Source organism: Narcine bancroftii, chromosome 4 (assembly GCF_036971445.1).
Source record: "Narcine bancroftii isolate sNarBan1 chromosome 4, sNarBan1.hap1, whole genome shotgun sequence".
Lineage (NCBI taxonomy): Eukaryota > Metazoa > Chordata > Chondrichthyes > Torpediniformes > Narcinidae > Narcine > Narcine bancroftii.
Genome location: NC_091472.1, coordinates 123,585,386 through 123,605,493, shown reverse-complemented (window position 1 = coordinate 123,605,493; position 20,108 = coordinate 123,585,386). Strand labels below are relative to the sequence as shown.

General features: G+C 44.4%; 1 protein-coding gene across 4 annotated transcripts in view; it reads left to right on the top strand.

The window, feature by feature from the left end:
- LOC138761090 (unconventional myosin-XVIIIb-like) overlaps positions 1 to 20,108 on the top strand; it is a 260,108-nt gene that overhangs the window by 114,471 nt on the left and 125,529 nt on the right. For all 4 annotated transcript variants that reach the window (XM_069932681.1, XM_069932680.1, XM_069932679.1 and 1 more), the window contains exons 16-19: positions 556 to 697; positions 3,738 to 3,897; positions 16,280 to 16,463; positions 18,473 to 18,704. In XM_069932681.1, coding sequence (XP_069788782.1) covers positions 556 to 697; positions 3,738 to 3,897; positions 16,280 to 16,463; positions 18,473 to 18,704 — 718 coding nt within the window. The remainder of the gene's footprint in view (positions 1 to 555; positions 698 to 3,737; positions 3,898 to 16,279; positions 16,464 to 18,472; positions 18,705 to 20,108) is intronic.

The following is a 20,108-nucleotide window of genomic DNA, read 5'->3' as shown; positions in this document are numbered from 1 at the left end:
GAATTCCTCAATTGATTTCCTGATGACAATCTTATGTTTGAGACCTCACCCTTCCACTTTCTTTTCCCAAAGAGAGAGAAATCCAGCTATCTCATCCTTCCCTGATATGTACACCTTCACATCTCTTGACCCATCCTTGTAAATGGTACGGCAGCCAGGAGACTGCTCAGGAGAGAAATGGCAGTCATTATTTTGAGTCAGGACCTCTCCACCTCGAGTGAGAAAGATATGTAAGTTGCTGAGACAATTGGGGAGGGGTGTTTATAGGATGAGACCAGGATTACCAGGATGGCTCAATATGTGCAGGACTATAAAATATTAAAGAGGGCAATTTGAGAGAGAGAATAATTAATATCTGTTCACAGATATTGCTTGACCCTGCTGAGTTTCCTCGTTTATTTTCTGTTTTTGATTCAGATTTCCAGCAACTGCAGTTTAAACTCTATGTATTTGTTGTTGCCGTGCTGACTACATTATGATCAAATTTACATATTGGATTAATCTGTCTGCATTAGTTTGAAGCTGATCCAATATCTTGGTGTTTTCATCTATCAGTTCAAGCCACCTACTCAGGAGGAAGAGTGCAAGGGTCTGCTCTGGATCCTTGATGAAGAGGCTTTAATTCAAGGCTCCAAAGATTCTGTGGTCCTTGATCGACTCTGTTCCTATTTTGAGAAAAAGGGACTGGAAAAGGAAGGTAATAACAGCAACAAAAATTATGAGCTTGGCTGATATGTACACTCTAGGAATTGAGCTGAGCATCAGGGACAGGAATGCTAATTAGTTTCTTTAATTTGCAGTCTTTGTGAGATGATTTACAGAATACTGTATCCATAAAAGGAGCATTGCTTGTCTTCAGTAGGTGATGGCAGCTAGCTCATTGATAGGCTGGTGTTAATATCATTTCATGCAGCTAATGAACAGAATATTTATGGTTACTTGGTTCAGTTGTTAGATCTTTTGAACACATGTTTTACCAGCAGAGAATTCAGCACATACATTTGAAAAAAAATTAAATTAAATTTTTTTTAAATGTAGACATGGAGCATGGTAACAGGCCATTTCAGCCCACAAGTCCGTGCCACCCAATTTATACCCAATTAACCTATACCCCCGTAATGATGGAAGGAAACCAGAGCCCCCGGGGAAAACCCATACAGATACGGGGAGAGCACACAAACTCCTTATAGACAGCTCGGGATTTGAACCTGGTCCTGTTGCTGTAAAGGTGTTGCACCAACTGTACTGCCCATTATTTCTGCAGTAATAATTCAGCAATGCAAGATTTGGATACGCTTTCTTGTTAATATGCGGTTTTAGGTTCAAGGTTCCTTTTATATAATAATACAAAAAAATCATATGCCCAATATACTTCAACTTTTGTCCGCCGTAAAGGCAAGCAAAGCATTTCCATGAACATTTCCCAGCACTTCCAATAATAAGAGAAAAAGAAGCAAAAAAGAGTCCCTTCAAAGCCACTGAATGTCCATGGATTTGCATCCAGTGCGCTCACAGCCGCACAGACTCCCGTTCAATCTATTGGCATCCTGAACTCCAGATCCAAATCTCTAATATGATCAAGAACCTTTCAGCACCTGAGCACCTTCAGGAGCCCTTCTTTCTCTCAGCACCCTCTCAATTCCCGGTTCTGATTACTGGTTCCCATGAGCTGGTCTCCAGAAGCCTGTTGTGAATCCTTCGACTGCAAGCCACCAGTAGACTGCAACCTGTGTGAATCCTTCAGCTGCTGAGCTCCTTACTCATCCGCTGCTGTGGCCACATTTTAATCCTCTTACCCGGATCTTTTTTTTTATCGTCTTTCATGTTTTGGAAGTGGGTAGGTGGAAATTGTGTATCTGGGGTCCTCCCTTCAATTACAAGGCTACAAGCAGTCAAAGAACAAAGATCTGAGGGCAAGTGTCTTTCTGATACTATTCTAGGATTGGGTGATGAGATGAGAAACAAAGTTGAAAGACAGGACTTACATTGGTATAGCACCTCAGTGGATGGCACAACTTTTGGAATGTTATAACATAGCCCATGAACCAATTTGCAGGCTGTATGATTGTTATTGAGTGGGGAGGTCTGGGACTGTGACCAAGGCTGATGGTGGATGGGCAGGAAGATGTAGTGGAGATGCAAACTGGACTGTCCATGATCTTGTGAATGATGGAATCGGATCAAGGGAAGTCGAGGTACACTTCAACCTGTGCCCATTTCCTCTATTATCATTCCTCACTGTACTTCAATGTTTCTCTGGAAAAAAAACTCAATGTTTCCATTTGGTTCCTGCCTGGAAGCGAATATAAACTGGGCAGAAACTATTGAAATGCTGCAAAGATTGCAGAATGAGTGAATGACATTCATAAGTGTTTGTGGGTGAGTTTCCATGAATTTTTATGTCAGCTTTGAAGCCAATTTATCAAAAGGGGATCTGGTTCACTTCCATCTAGGTAAGAGATTGGCATGTTTCTGTTAATCACCACTGTATTATGTTGTGAAGATTCTGACACTTCTGGCTTTTGCCTTCTTTTCAGAACTGATTTGGTGATAGGGTTACTGGGAAGGGATGGCTATGCCCACTCATCTGGGCACTCCTGGGAGATGAACTGTTATGGGCAACATTCCACTGTTGAGATGGCGGGTTTTGTGAAGATGGAATTCAGCTGTGGGTTACAATCTGATAGCAGTCCTGGCCCAGAACCTTGAGAGTGTTACTGAAGTATGGTTCTGAGGGAGTCAGAAGTGTGTCAGAGAAGTCAAACTGACAACATATCTGCCCTTTCAGGTTGACTTTAATATCCTGGCCAATAGTTATCCCTTGATCAATATCCCTAAGACATTTATCTGATTGTTATTGTCCAGCTGTTTGTGAGATGGAATCATAGATTGTTTCAGCACAGTACAGGACAGGCCCTTCAGCCCAACTTCACCTAGCCCACCAAGTTGGCTGCTTCCATTTGCTTATATTTGGCCCATATCCTTTTCAATCCTTTGTATTTTTATATCTGCCCCGAATGCCTTTTGTACATAATAATCGTTTCCACTTCTATAGCTTCCTCTGACAGCTCATTGCAGATACAGACCACCCTCTGAGAGAAAAACATGCTCTGAGCTCCCTCTTAAACCTCTCTCTCTCTCCTGTCTCACCTTAAACCTGTTCCCTCTGGTTTTAGAAGCATTACCCTGGGAAATAGACTTTGAGTATTCACTTTATCCATCCCCCCACGTGATTTTATATGTCACCCCTCAACCTCTTGCACTCCCGGTAGTTAAGACTCTTCAATATTTCCCGTGAACTCATGTGCCCCTGTCCAGCCAATTACCTGGTGAATCCTCTCCGTACTTCTTGCTTATTGATATCCTTCCTACAGAACTGCACACAGTGGTCCATGATCCTGCTGTGCACAAATTGCCATGTCTCCTCGTTAAAAAAGCGACTTGACTTCAAAATTCACTTTATTAGCTTTGGGATATTATGAAAGGGATGAGAACATATTTCTATATTCTGTTTGGTAGATATTTACCTTACTGTAATTTCTAAAGGGAATAATGAGAGAACATTTCAAAATAGAAATGGCTAACTCTGCAGCCCTCCTGCCCTTTTTTCCTAGTCAATGAAAAATTGTTACTTTGGCCATGTACACAAGAAAATGTTCAGATCTCTTTTGTCCTTGAGACTTTGCTCAGAGTCGAGGGGCCTTGTATGAGACTATTGTGTGGTTTTCTGTTCACAGAGAAGCAGTCACTGCGGAGATGTGAGCAGGAACAACAGTTTGTAATTTCCCACCAGCTTGGCACACGCCCTGTGAGGTACGATCTGACAGGTTGGATCAATAAAGCCAAACCCAACCAGTCACTGGAGAACGCCAGCCAGTTGCTACAGGAATCCAGAAAGTAAGTGATGTAGCAAGAGGCCAAGCTCCTTCAGTAAAGTTAAAGTTCTCCGATTTATTTGCAATGCTTTAGAAGTTGATTCTGTCCATTGAAACCCATGCTGCCCAATGAACCTACCAACCACCTTCATCCTTGGCATGTGTGAGAGAACCAGAGTACCCAAGTAAACCCACACAGGTCACGGAGAGGACATATAAACTCCTTACAGGAAGTGTCGGATTCAAACCCCCGTCGCTGGCGCTGTCGCAGCATTGCGCTAACCCGAGTTGCAGAGACATGAAGCTCTTGGTGTGAGTTGAGCAGGGAGATCTTAGATCAGATGACATTCACAACTTGGCTCAGTTCCACACGGGGAAGCTCAGCTGGCTTTTTCCAACCCGATTCCATTGCTGACCCCAGAGACGCAAGGTAAAAGGACTCAGCGTACCTTCTCTGCTGAGCATCCTCCCAATGTGCAAGGCACACACTAGAGTGGCTGATTAAGTGGGATCTTATTTCATGTTTGCACCTTGTAGAATATTTGTTGCTGGTCAGGGGAGGTGGGGAGGGGGCCTGCTATCAAGAACCAGATAAAACTGTACCATCAATTCTCGCACATTTTGCTATAATGTCAATCATTAGATAGGTTTTTGAAGACTGATGGGGAAAATTACTTTGAGTACATCACAATTCCTATTCTCCATGAGCTACATGCCAAATAAATTGCAATACTCAAACATGCTGGAGAAACTCAGCAGGTCCCTTAGCATCAATAGTAAGCCTAGGGATATTAACCAACATTTTGGGCCTGAACACTTTGTCAAGGTATAAGCAAAAGGCAGGCAGGTGCCTGAATAAAAAAAGTAAAGGGAGGAAGGAAGAAGGGGCAGGGGAAGAGCACAGGCCAAGATGCAAGATGTCATAGGTGGATATGGGTGGGATGGCAGAAGAGAAAAAAGCTGAGAATTAATGGGGGAGGGGTTAGCTCTGATTGGAGAGGGAAGGGGCGGGGAGCTGGAAGAAAGGAGATAATGGGATAGGGAAAGAGAGATGGGGCATTGGCCTAACAGATATTGGAGAAGTCAATGTTAATGCCACCTGGATGAGGAAGGGACCAATGTTTATGACAAGTAATTCACACTCTGATGCTTAACACATTTCAAATCAATTATTAGCCTCCATTTACTGGTTGTGATAGTACAGATCTATCACCAATGTACATAGTGTATATAGTTACTGTATCTAGACTGTGCTTACAGCGATTGGCTGAGAGCTAAGCCACAGCTATTGTCTGGGCCTTAAAGGGTTGTGTCCCTAGCCAGGTCGGATCATTCCGGACACTACACCAATTGCTTATTTGACTCTGGGTCAACTGACAGTTTTATCCAGCCAGATCTGGCTCTCCGTTGGGGACTTGACATTATCCCCACTACCCAGAGGATCTCATTAGCGACGAGGTCGCACTCGACTGGGATAAAGGGGTATTGCATCGCCACGCTGGAAGTACAGGGCGTAACGGTCACCCACTTCAAATTATTTGTCCTTCCCCAATTGTGCGCCCCAGTGTTGCTGGGATTAGACTTCCAGTGTCAGTTCCAAACGGTGTCCCTACACTTTGGGGGACCCCACGCCCCCCTCTCGGTCTGCCATCGCCCCACCCCCGAAGCACCCGAGCAGCCCGTCCCCGTGCCCCGGGGCCAATCCTGCGGCCTTTCCACACTCCGGATTGCCCCGCCAGCACTCTTCGCAAACCTCACCCCTGGCTGGAAGCCTGTGGCCACCAAAAGTCGGCAATATAGTTACGAAAACAGGCAATTCATTAGGAGTGAGGTGCGTAGATTGCTGGGTGAGGGCATCATCGAACCCAGTTCAAGCCCCTGGAGAGCCCAGGTGGTGGTTGTCAAGAATGGGGAAAAACTACGGATGGTGGTCGACTATAGCCAGACCATTAACCGCTTCACGCTCCTGGATGCGTACCCCCTGCCACGCATCACTGATGTGGTGAACCAGATCGCCCAATGCCGCATTTTCTCCACTATTGACCTACGTTCGGCCTACCACCAGCTCCCGATCCGCTGCGAGGACCGACCATTCACGGCCTTTGAAGCAAATGGGCGGCTATATCAATTTCTCAAGGTACCATTCGGGGTCTCGAATGGTGTCGCGGTCTTCCAGCAGGAAATGGACAGGATGGTGGACCAGAACGGGCTAACCGCTACCTTCCCGTATCTGGACAATATCACCATCTGCGGCCACGACATGCAGGACCACGACGCCAACCTAGGCAAATTTCTTCAAACTGCCCGTCGGCTGAACCTGACTTACAATTTGGACAAGTGTGTCTTCCAGACCACACGACTCGCTATTCTAGGTTGTGTGGTGGAGAACGGGATAGTCATGCCAGATCCTGACCGCATGCGGCCCCTAATGGACTTACCCCCCCCCCCCCCCCCACATACCCAGAAAGCTCTCAAACGTTGCCTGGGCCTTTTCTCGTATTACGCCCAATGGGTTCCACACTACGCCGACAAGGCACGTCCTCTTATCAAGACCACCACCTTTCCCCTCTCGACCGAAGCCACAGCGGCTTTCAATCAAATCAAATCCGACATTGCTGCTGCAACGCTGCACGCGATCGATGAGTCTGTCCCGTTTCAAGTCGAGAGCATCCGATTTCGCCCTGGCAGCCACCTTGAACCAGGCCGGTCGGCCTGTAGCCTTCTTCTCCAGAACCCTCCAGGGTCCGGAGAGTAGACACTCCTCGATCGAGAAGGAGGCCCAGGCCATAGTTGAAGCGGTGCGTCGTTGGAGACATTACCTCGCTGGGAGGCGCTTTACACTGTTGACTGATCAACGCGCGGTCTCCTTCATGTTCAGCAACACCCAGTGTGGTAAGATAAAAAACGACAAAATCGCCAGATGGAGAATCGAACTCTCCACCTTTAACTATGACATCCTGTACCGGCCTGGTAAGCTCAACGACCCGCCTGACGCGCTCTCCGGGGGACGTGCACCAGCATATAGATGGACAGACTACGGAAACTCCATGAGGCGCTCTGTCATCCAGGGATCACTAGGTTTGCTCACTTTGTCAAGGCACGCAACTTACCCTACACAGTCGAGGAGATCCGTTCCATGACCCGAGCCTGTTTGGTGTGCGCTGAATGCAAGCCCCACTTCTTCCGTCCGGATAACTCCCACGTTATCAAAGCCACCCGCCTCTTCGAGCGTCTTAGCATAGACTTTAAGGGGCCCCTACCGTCGACCAACCGTAATACCTACATCCTTACAGCCATCGACGAGTACTCCCGCTTCCCGTTCGCTGTGGCCTGCCCAGACACCACTGCCACCTTAGTGATACAGGCCCTTCACAGTATTTTCACCATCTTCGGGTACCCCAATTCCATCCACAGTGATAGGGGGTCCTCATTCATGAGCGCAGAGCTGCGACAGTACCTTCTGGAGTGTGGTATTGCTTCAAGCAGGACCACGAGCTATAACCCACGCGGTAACGGCCAGGTCGAGAGGGAGAATGCCACCATATGGAGAGCGGTTACACTGGCTCACTGTCCCTGGCCCCGTCCTTTTGCGATGCCACGTCCAGCACTCAAAGAACGACCCCTTGGTCGACCGAGTGACTCTACTCCACGCGAACCCACATTATGCCTACGTTGAGTTCCCAGACGGGCAGGAGGACACTGTTTCGGTGCGGGACCTAGCTCAGGACGCGGTAGACCCAGCAAACCCCCCAACCCAACCTTCCCCAACTCTTTATTCTCCAGGCCCCGTGCTGCAACAGAAGGACCAACAGCACCCCAATGACCCGGGCCACCCTGCCGACAACACGACTGGGGAATTGAGCGACGGAGCAGTCGCACCCGACGAGCCCACTGGCGACACCACTCCAGCGATCCCAATCCCGGCACCATGGCGGTCACGCCGGATGGTCAGACCCCCTGACCGCTACAGTCCTTGACCTACCCTTTCCTTTCATTCTCTCCCTCATTTTTGTTTTTTTTTTCCCAGGGTCAGTTCTCCAAGAAGGGGTGAATGTGATAGTACAGATCTATCACCAATGTACATAGTGTATATAGTTACTGTATCTAGACTGTGCTTACAGCGATTGGCTGAGAGCTAAGCCACACCTATTGTCTGGGCCTTAAAGGGTTGTGTCCCTAGCCAGGTCGGATCATTCCGGACTGGTCGACCACCTATGAAGAGCTCCGGTCTTTTGCTAATAAAAGCCTTGGTTTGGATCAACAAGTCTTTGGTTCTTTCGACGAGCTCTACACTGGTGCATCTTCCAAATAAAGATCACTCCTCCCAAGTCCATAGAGTACCTCTCTCGAGATATTCTTTTGACCTTTCCACCTTCAAAGAACAGTAGTTGAGAAAGAAGTGCAAGGAAATTGATTGCGATTTTAGGTTCTTATGTTCTATTCATTTTTCATACAAAGAGATGAAAATTGACGTGAGCAAGTGGCTTTGGGTGTCTTATTCAAAATGTAAATGCCTTTTTCTCTCTGACCTACTGTGTGGAGTTACATTCCACTTATTCTTGTGGCATGATTTGCCTTTAAGCTATATGCATTATTAATAATTAAAATACCCATTAAAACATTAATGGACATATACCATTTTATTAATGACTCTCTCTCATGTGGGCCTTTGCATCAACCTGTTCTTGGGATCAATCGAGGGTTCTCCTCAGCTATAAAGACCACATTTCTGTATTTTAATCAACCCCATGAAATTAGCAAATATCAGGATGTTTATTTTAATAATCTTTTAAAATGTTTGTCAAGATTGCATAGGAAAGACTCATCCAGCTTCTCAGGTGCTCTAAGTGCAATGGAAGCTATGCTTCTGTCTTCCAGAAGGATTTAGTGAAGGTGCTTAGCAGAGGGATCCTCAGCAGTGTGAAGAGCTGGTAAAGAGAGGAATCTTTATTGATTATAGTTTGGCATTTTACACCATCATCCCCTCAAAATTGATCAGCAAACTCCAAGACCTAGAACTCAACACCACTGGATTTGGATCTTGCATTTCTTCACCTCCACACCTCAATCAGTGAGGATTGGTAAGAACATCTCCTTCACAATCTCCATCAGGGCTGCATTATTAGCCCCCGCTCCACTCAATTTACACCTCGGTATGACAACAACACCATTTACAAATTTGCTGATAATACCACGGCAGTGTGTTGTATAAAAAAAGGGGTGATGAGTCAGTATGCAGGAGGGAGAATGAAAATTTAGCTGAATAGTGCAGCAACAACAACCTCACACTCAATGTCTCCAAAACCAATTGTTGACTTCAGGAAGGGAAAACCAGAGGTATACGATCCAGTTATTATAGGGGGAATCAAAGGTGGAGAATGTAAGCGAATTTAAGTTCTTGGGAGTTACTATCTTGGAGACAGCACGTCAGTGCCTCTACTTCCTCAAGAGATGGTGGAAGTTTGGTATGACATTGGAAACCCTGGCAAAGTTTTACAGATGTGTGATGGAAAGTGTGCTGACTGGCTGCTTCATGGTCTGGTATGGAGACACCAACATCCGTGAGTGTAAATCCTTTCAAAAGATAGTGGACACAACCCAGGACGTCATGGGTAAAACCCTCCCCAGCCTCAAAAATATCTACAGGGAACGCTGCTGTCAGAGAGCAGCAGCAATCATCAGGACTCCACACCACTCAGCACATGCTCTGTTCTTGCTGCTACCGTCAGGAAAGAGGCATAGGTGTCACAAGACTCATACCACCAGGTTCAGGAACAGCTGCCACCCTTCCACCACCAGACTCCTTAATAACAAACTCAATCAGGAACTTAATGTAGTTAAGGACTCTAGCACTTTATTGATGTTTTTCTCTGTATTTTGCACAGCTTGTTTACATTTCTTTATTGCTTACATGTGTATGTTGAGTCAGTTTTTTGTACACTGCCAATAAGTGGTAATTCTGCCTCACCCACAGGAAAAAGAATCTTAGAACTGTATGTAATGTTGTGGCCATCAGTAAAACTTGGTTGCAGGAGGGACAGGACTAGCAGCTTAATGTTCCAGGCTTCCATTGCTTTATACGTGATGGAACGGGGGGGTCGGAGGGGGGGGTCGGTTGAAAGGAGGAGGAGTGGCATTGCTCGTCAGGGAAAATATTACAGCTGTGCTCAGGCAGGACAGACCAGAGGGTTGATCTACTGAGGCTATGTGGGTGGACCTGAAGAAAGGAAAAGGTATGACCACATTCATGGACCACGCAATAGTCAGCAAGAATTGGAGGAGCAGATCTGCAGAGAGATAGCAGACAGTTTCAGGAAACATAAAGTTGTGATAGTAGGAGATTTTTAACTTTCAACATATTGACTAGGATTCCCAAACTGTAAAAGGGCTGTATGGCTTGGAATTTGTCAAATGTGTTCAGGAAAGTTTTCTAAATCAATGTGTAGAGGCACCAACTAGAAAGAGTGTAATACATGATCTATTAGGGAATGAGACAGGACAGGTGACAGAAGTCTGTGTAGGGGAACATTTTTGGTCCAGTGATCATAATGCCATTAATTTCAAGTTAATTATGGACAAAGATAGGTCTGGGCCTTGGGTTGAGATTCTAAATTGCAGAAAGGCCAATTTTGAGGAAATGAGAAAGGATCTAGAATGGAATAGGTTGTTTTTGGGCAAGGATGTGCAAGGTAAGTGGAGGACCTTCAAAGGTGAAATTTTGAGAGTACAAAGTTTACATGTTCCTATTAGGATCAAAGGCAAGGTTAGAAGGTATAGAGAACCTTGGTTTTCGATGGATGTTGAGGATCTGGTTCTGAAGAAGAGAGAGGTGTATGACAGGTATAGGCAACATGGAGCAAATGAGGTACTCGAGGAATAAAAAAATGCAAGAAATCAGGAAGGCTGAAAAAAAAGACATGAGATTGCTTTGGCAGACAATGTGAAAGAAAATCCTAAGGGTTTCTACAGCTATATTAAGAGCAAAAGGATAGCAAGGGACAAAATTAATCCCAATGAAAATCAGAGTGGCCAACTTTGTATGGAGCCAAAAGAGATGGGGGAGATCTTAAATGTATTTTTTTCATCAATATTCATTCAGGTAACTGGCAGAGAATTGTGGGAAATAAGGAAAACAATCAGTGAGGTCATGGAATCTATACAGATTAAAGAGGAGGAAGTGCTTGCTGTCTTAATGCAAATCCCCAGGGCCTGACAAGATATCCCCTTGGACCTTGAGGGACGCTAGTGTAGAAGTTGCAGGGGCTTTGGAAGAAATAATTAAAATGTTCTTAGCCACGGGTGTGGTGCCGGAGGATTGGAAGGTAGCTCATGTTGTCCCATTGTTTAAAAAAGTCTCCAAAAATAACCCTGGAAATTAAGGCTGCTGAGCCTGACATCAGTGATAGGTACTTATTGGAAGGTGTTCTAAGAGATCGGATATACAATTATTTGGTTAGCCAGGGATTGATTAGGAATTAACAACATGGCTAGAGGTAATAGGTGGACATATCATGTTTAACCAATCTATAGAGTTTTTTGAGGAGGTTACCAGGAAAGTAGATGAAGGAAAAGGCTATGGATGTTGTCTACATGGACTTTAGAAAGGCTTTTGACAAGGTCCCGCATGGGACGTTAATCAGGATATTTATGGTGAAGTAATGAATTGGATTTGACAATGGCTGGATGGGAGAAGCCAGAGAGTAGTAGTGGATGATTGCTTCTCTGATTGGAGGCCTGTGACTAGTGATGTGCCTCATGGATCGGTACTAGGACTATTGTTGTTTTTCGTCTATATTAATGATCTGGAAGATAATGTGGTAACTTGGATCAGCAAGTTTGCAGATGACACTTAGTTTGGAAGTGTTGCGGATAGCATAGAAAATTTTCAAAGCTGGTAAAATAGACTGAAAAATGGCAGATGGAGTTTAATGCAGACAAGTGTGAGTTGTCACATTTTGGAAGGACAAACCAAGAAAGAACATACATGGTAAATGGTACTGAGGAGTGCGGTAGTACAGAGGGATCTGAGAATACAGATACATAATTTTCTGGAAGTGGTGTCACAGGTGGATGGGGTTGTAAAGAGAGCTTTTGGCATTTTGGCCTTCATAAATCAAAGTATTGAGTATAGGAGTTGGGATGCTAAAGTTGTATAAAATATCGGTGAGGCCAAATTTGGAGTATTGTGTGCAGTTTTGGTCACCTAACTACAGGAAAGATAGCAATAAGATGGAAGGAGTGCAGAGAAGATTTATTAGGATGTTGCCTGGACTTGAGAAACTGAGTTACAGAGAAATGTTAAATAGGTTAGGATTTTATTCCATGGAGCATAGAAGAATGAGGGGAAATGTGATAGAAGTATTTAAAATTATGAGAGTGATAGACAGATTAAATATAGATAGACTTTTTCCACTGATGGTAGGTGAGATATAAACCAGAGGATATGGGTTAAGAGTGAAAGGGGAAAAGTTTAGGGGGAACTTCTTCACACAGAGAATGTTGGGAGAGTGGAGCGATCTTTCAACTGATGTGGTAAAAGTTAGCTCAATTTTAACATTTAAGAAGAATTTGGATGGGTACATGGATGGGAGAGGTATGGAGGGCTATGGGCAGGGTGCAGGTCAGTGAGACTAGGAAATAAAATGGTTCAGCACAGACCGGAGGGGCTGTGGGAGCCTGTTTCTAGGCTGTAATTCTATGTCATGTATATATTCTCACAATAAGTCTGAAATCTTAGTCATGAAATTATATCAGGCTCTCCAAATAACACAGACAGAACAGAAGACTGAGGGAAGGCAGGCAATGTTTTTCAGAAGTTAGATTGCTAGTGCTGTTCAGTTGCTGACATGCAATAGAAAGTATGCTTTCCATTGAATGAAAGCTTGTGACAACCACTTCTGTGTTGCTCCTTGTTTCTCTGGAAATTTCACCACGCATTATTTTCCTTGACTCTTGTTTGTGCATCTGGTGCCATGTCAGGTGCATTATCCTATCACTTCTCAGCTTTTTTCTCTTCTAACCTCCCACATGTGTCCACCTATTACCTCTAATCTGTTGGCTTGTATTCCTCCCACTGCCCCTTCCTCCTTCCTCTCCTCCCCCTTCCCTTCACCTTTTTATTCAGTCACCTCTTTTTTTTTGCTCATACCTTGATGACGTGCTCAGGCCCAAAACGTTGGTTAACCTTTACTATGGATGCTGCATAACCTGGTAGGTTTCTCCAGTACTATTGGAAATTGCACTACAATCTCAGTGTCTGCAGACTTTCTTGTTTAATGTCATTAATGTCTGGGCTCTTTTTTTAGAACATTAGTCCGCTCTCTGCCTAGGGCCTCTGTTGGGCAATCAGGGTGACGAGCTCATTATTAACACAGCTCTGGACACACAACATGTATTTACTTTTTATCCTTCATACTCCCATCGCCTATACAATGCTCCTACATTTTGATTGGCCCTGGCCCCAAAACCTTGAGACCTCGCTTCCACTGCACCCAGCCAGCTGCTTAATGGATTGCCACTCTGTCCCCTTTCTAAATACCAAGCTGACCACCAACCTATCCCAACCCAAGGTCCCAACTGCTGGCCTTCCCCACTGGTCCCAACCCTAGAACTATGACATTGCAGTGGTTTGCATTGCCGACCTATGGATGAGTGGGTTGTTAGCCAATATGTAGCAAACACAGAATGCAGGTAGTAGTTCTGAAAGAGCTGAGGATCTGGAGACTGGGTTAACAGTCTAACTGGGTTAGCACAGTAGAAATCTAACAACCAGAAAGAAATTTTAAATAGTCACAGATCAAATGATGCAAAAAAACTCATCTCATCTCAATTCTCATCATTCCTCACCTGTCCTCCTATATATCTCCAATTATCACTCCTTGTCTGCTGGTTTGTACTTTTCCCTCTCTCTTTCTTTCCTTCTCACCAGCATTTTAATTCAGGCGCCTACCTGCTTTTTATTCATACCTTGAGGAAGGGCTCAAGCTCAAAACATTGGTAATATACGAGAGGGGATCTCATAGAAACATTTTGAATGCTGAAAGGATTGGACAGAGTAGATGTGAATAAGATGCTTCCCTTGGTGGATGAATCCAAGTAAAGAGGGCACAGTCTTAGAATTAAAAGGTACCCATTTATAACAGAGATGAGGAGAAATGTCTTTAGCCAGAGGGTTGTGGATTTGTGGAATTTGTTGCCACATACAGCTGTGGAGGCCTGATCATTGGGGAGTTTAAGGAGGAAATTGATAGGTATCTAATTAGTCAGGGTATCAAGGGGTATGGGGAAAAGGCCGGAAATTGGAATTATATGTGAGAACAGTTTAGCTCAGGGTGGAGTTGCAGAGCAGACTTGATGGACCAAATGGCCTACTTCTGTTCCTTTATCTTGTGATCTTGTGATATCTTTATTAATGAGATCTGCTGACTTCCTCTAGCATTTCAGTGTTTTTACTACAATTACAGTGTTTGCAGACTTTCATGTTTCACTCCCATCTCTGTTGGGTTTGTTTTCAATGTTAGTTTTCTTTTTAAATCTTATCTTTGCATTCAGGAAACAATTTGATCCTTGCATGTGGGTCAGATCAACCTCAGGGGAGAAACTGTCACAGGACACATGCACATTGTATAAGTGGGACTTAAGGCTTCCTTCCTGAGAATAGTGTTCTTCCTTTCTGTCAATCATTCTGAACAAACTCCTTCATCTGAAGCACCTGGCCCTGGGAATTCAAGCTCCAACCTCACTACATTTTAAAATCTGAATCATATCGGATTATTTTGAAAATGTACGATATCACATGGAATCTTTAGAGTTGCCACTTGCATGACCAAATAACAGGTAGAGGTATAGATATAACATCCTCTCAGTAACTCTCAGCTAATAGCATTTCTGGAACAGCATTTATCAAAAGTCACATCACGTAATATATTCAGTTTCTCCATGTACTTTACACATAATTAAAAATGCTCTTTCAAAATTTCAGATCTTTTAAAGATTGTTATAGTTGAGTCTATTTGAAAGAGCTTGACACAAAGTCATGCATTTTATGAACAAAGAGAAGCAGGAGGAACTCAGGAGGTCAGGCAGCATCCATGGTGAGAAGTGATCAGTTTATATTTTGGATCAGAACCCTATATCAGGACCAACATGGAAAGGGGAAAGAGCAGGGGTTGGAGGGGATAGATTGAACATTTGATATATTAATGCTGAATGGCATTAACATTGACTTCTCCAGTTTCTGCTAGTCTACTCCCCATTCTCCCTCTCTTCCCCTTCTTTTTTACTCCAGTTCTCCATCCCCTTCCCTCTCCATTCACACAGCCTACCCCCTCCCCCAGCTTGCAAGTGTTCCCTACCTCCTTTATCCACTTTTTACCTCCAGGCCTGTGGGCCTGTACTCCTCTCCCTGCCCCCCGCCCCAACAATTTTTATTCAGGTGCCTGTCTACATTTTGCTCATACCTTGATGAGGGGCTTAAGCCCAAAATGCTGGTTATGTATCTTTATCTCTGCTGTATAAAGTATATAAACTATTCTCTGACCTAAAAACACGATGCTGGAGAAACTTAGCAGGTCAAACAGTGCCCTTTATCAAGCAAAGATAAAACTAAATAACCAATGTTTCGGGCTTGAGCCCTTCATCAAGGTATGGAAAATATCTTGATTTGTACATTTTTAATACTTTGTAATTTAATATACATATTTGTAATAATTTTTTTAATCTATCAATGTGTCCATAATTTATATATTCAAAACAGCTTGACTCAGGTAGCCTTAAACTTGTTCCTATTTTCTCCTTTAAATATGTTTTTAATTGATAATAAGAAAATATTGTGTAATTGAAGGTTCTTCACCTATTACCTCTTGCCTTTGCGATCATGCCTCCCCCTTACCCTTTTATTCAGACACCTGCCGATGTTTTTCATACCTTGATGAAGGGCTATATAAAGGACACTGACCTGCTAAGTTTCTCCAGCATCTGTTTTACTTCAGTCATGGTGTCTGCAGAATTCTTTGTTTTACATTTGATACATTGAGTTCCATTGGGTGACACGATAGAACACATGCTTAGGGTACTTCAAATGTCATCTTAGATAATAATTATTCACATTTTAGCTTTTGTCTGCTTGGATCAGATCTAAGCCAGTGTGAACTGAGCTTGGTTGAGTTGAAATGTGGTGATCTGGGCTGTTTGAGTGGAGCTGGTTTGGCTTCATTTTACTCCGTTTTACTCGAATAGCCTACTGTGACTGACAAGTGACAACTTGCGGGCACAAATACAAAAATGTCAAGAAGCTGGGATTCATACTGTGAGCTCTCTTCCTGCTAGGCATCACAATTGCTGAACTTGTCCACACAGCACCAGTGATAAAGAGAAGCTAACATTTGATCATTTCTTCCAACTAGTGAGTCTCTCAAGAAGCTCTTTTCTTCACGGTCCAAAATCCCTGCAATATGTCGGTCGGTGTCCGGGATGGAAGCCATTTCCCAACAATCTTTGCACAGGATCAGTTGTGTACGGAAAACATTCAGCACCAGCTTTGCAGCTGTGAAGAGGAAATCCATGTGTGCACTTATCAAACTGCAAATGGTGAGTGTGAACAGGTAGGGCCTTAGCTTTGAGGATGGATTTACAACAAGGGAGGACATACTGTTAAACAAGCAAATCTGCAAATGCTGGGGTTGAGTGCAATACTCAAATGTGCTGGAGAAACTCAGAAGTTCACACAGCGTCCATAGGAAGTAAAAGGCAGTTGGCAATTCAGGCTTGAACCCTCCATCTGGAATTTTTCCCAATGAAGAACTCTGGCCTGAAACATGGGTTACCGAGGTGACACGACTTACAGAGTTTCCCCCACACTTTTTTAGATGTGCTGCCTTGTGTTTGAGGTTAGTGTGGCACATTTCTGTAGGACTTCATTTCTGGAGCTGAACCATTTACCATCCTCAGGGATTGGTTTGGGGAGGTGAGAGCTTATGACTTTAAATATGTGACCTCAGTGTAAATTGTGTGTGATGTAAAACATGTGACTGATACTTTTATACAATAACTAATGACCCCCACTCTCTACTCTTAGTATAAATAGATTTAGTCTTTTCATTTTCTCCTGTGGGTCAGACAGAATGAATGCCTGGCTATTTGGGGCTCTTTCTCCCAAATGAATTTACTGAGCAGATCACACCAGTAGTGACATAATTGGAAGCATTGGGTTGGCATTTCTTGAGGATTGATAATTGGTTGGAAACATCCCCTTCAGTGAATGGGAGGCAATGATCTACTGTACTGTTGCCATCTTTCAGCTTCCCTGTGCCTACTTCAGGGTGCTATAAGGGTTAATAAAACTGCATTTCAACAGAGTCCTTTTCTGTGCACTGGTTGAGTTGAATGCATGTATTGGATGCATGTACTTGTTGCAATACTTTCCAGCTGCTAATAAACTTGGGCTCTGTCCTGCTTCATTGTTGATTCATTCAGTAGCTCAGGTGGGAGGATCACGCAGCAATGCTTCATGGTGGCCCTGGTGTTCTTACCTCAATCACTCAAGGAACCACATTGTTGCAAACATGGTATCTGATTGGAGGGGATTTCCAGATGTTGACTCTGAACAGAAATATCTAGACAAAGGCAAAGTGAGGGTCAAGGCACTTTCAGGTCACCAATTGCCCTGCTTTTAAAGCTGCATATTTTGGCAATATGTGGCTGTCAGGAGGCCACGTGAATGCGCAGGAGGTGCCTGCGAGGCAAACTTTGTAATCCTCCTCTGAGAGGGATAATCGCTGCAGCACAGTGGCCTCCCCAGCCATCTGAATGCAGCCACCTGAAAGTGGCTGCATTTGGGATGACAGTCAGCTGACGAGCGCCTGACAGCTCCTCTCCCAGCTGCCCCTTCCCCTGGTGCTGGATGTCAGGGCAGGGACAGCTGGCGTGGGCTGTCAGCGTGGGGATTGCAGGGCTATAGCAGCCGGTGGGTGAGTACGGGGTTGGGGCGATTAGCGGGTGAGTATGAGACTAGGGCAGCCGATGGGGTTGAAGGGGGCTGGAGCAGCCGGTGGGTGAGTACGTGGCTGGGGCGACTGGTGGGTGAGTACAGCCCCCTTCTCCCCTGCTGGCCGCCCCAGTCCCGTACTCACTCACCGGTCACCCCAGCCCCGTACTTCCCAGCCAGGGCAGAGAGGGGCAGAGCGATCAGTGTGGGGACATCCCACATGGGACGTCCCCACACCGTTAGCCCGTGCTGGCTGTCCCAGCTCTGACAGCCAGCCAGACCACTGACAGCCCGAAAGGACAGGAGCTGGAGTGCGCTCAGATGCGCATCCGGTGCAGCTGTCCCTTCAGGTGGCCAACGCTGGGCTTTTAACGCTGCCACCTTAACTGGAATTTAAAGGGCCGCTTCCTCTTCTTCAGGCACATTCTTAGCGGAGAATCCACCTGAAGAAACCTTCAGAGGGCTGAATATTTGTTTGATTGGTCCTAATGTAAATGTTGACGCCTTTACTTTCTATTCAGTTGTACCCAGTGTTATAATATTAATGCGATGGCAATATTTTCTTTTCAGTTATTATAAAATGGATCTAAATTTCTTTCTCTTTTAATCCCAGGATGCCCTGATGAATCTTATCAAGCGTTCTGAAGCACACTTCATCCACTGCTTTGTAGAAAGACCTGAGGGAAGCAATGCAGAAAGAAAAATCCTTTCTTCTCAAAGAACTGGTGGTGAAATGGAAGCACAGAACTCCAGAGGCCAATCACTGGTCCCGTTTGATGTCCCCACACTAAGGACTCAGCTGCAGGGGTCACAACTACTAGATGCACTTCGTCTTTACAGGCTGGGTACAGTATCTGTTGCAGGGATACATTACGAAGGTGTTGATGACTGGAATTTATTATCCCATCCCACCTTCTATACAAAGTATCCCTTTCCTTGTAAAGTTTGGTACATTATATGGTACATTATATGATAGAAGAATGATTTCTCTATGATGGTTCTTCAAGCCTGCCCTACCTTTCAATAAGATTAAGGCTAATCTGAGCAATGCCATTTTTCAATGCCCTTGTCTCTCCTGGATAGAGAATTCCAAATGACTTCTTCAATGCAGCACTGACATAGCCAGTAGAACTTGCAGTGGAGCTCATTGCCACTAGAATCAACTTCTTTCAAGATTCAAGGTTTGATCATTGAGGTGGCTAGATTTTGTAATGGGAGACCTTTTCTCTTATGCCCAGTGAAATTTCAGTGCTTTTTCATTGCATGTGGTAAGTAATTTTGGTGTAAATTTTTGCTGACATTCCCATGACTAAAGAATTGCTCCCATACTGACAAGAAGATGGTACTCCACCAGTACAGTGTCCTGCTCCGCACCCCTCTCCCAATCACCTTATCCAGCTATTTACAGTAGTTGACAGGAAAATAATGGGTGTTTTCATGATTTATCTATACATTGACAAAATTTACTGTTCAATTCCAATTACCCCTGAAATGAGGAGACAGTTTAGGCTGGTAGGCTGGAGATCTTCAAAAGCCAGACTGCAAAAGGATGGCAGATTTCCTCTCCTTGAGGTATATTCACAAATTAGATAATTTTACAATGATCTGGTTGTTTTATGATGATCATACTAAAACTAATGTTTAATTTCTGACTTTCTTAAGTACTTGAATTGAAATTCACCAGCTATCATGACAGACGTGAATTCGAGTATCTGAAGATGTGGAACCAACCCTGTGATACCATCACTACATTATAGTATCCCATCCTGCCACAGGAACTCACACAATGAGCTTAATGCTGCAAGCGCTGCATTTGTATATCCATCTGATATTCTAGTTCTTCCTCTCTTACCTTTGACCCACCCACTCAGCCACCTCTTCAAACTGGCCACGCAGCAGTGGGAGTTATGGCTAAGTTGCTTAACCCAATGTCCTTGGGTCTTGAGGAGCAGCTGGTATTTGACCCTGTTGTTCCTTCAATTCCAACACAATTAAACAATCCAATCACAAATCACATCTGAGGGTGATGGGATCTCTCTTCCCCATGTCTTAATTCCAAGAAACAATGCGAATCCACTGCTTATGCCACATTTTTTTCGAAGTTCAATGAACTTTTCTTGCGTGGCATTTGTTTGATTATGTTACATCCAGCTGGTTATGAAAAAGATGCTGCCTTCTCAAAAGATTTTACCTGAAGTATCAACTTTATCAGAATATCCTGATACCCACCAGTGCTGTATCTTCCCCTA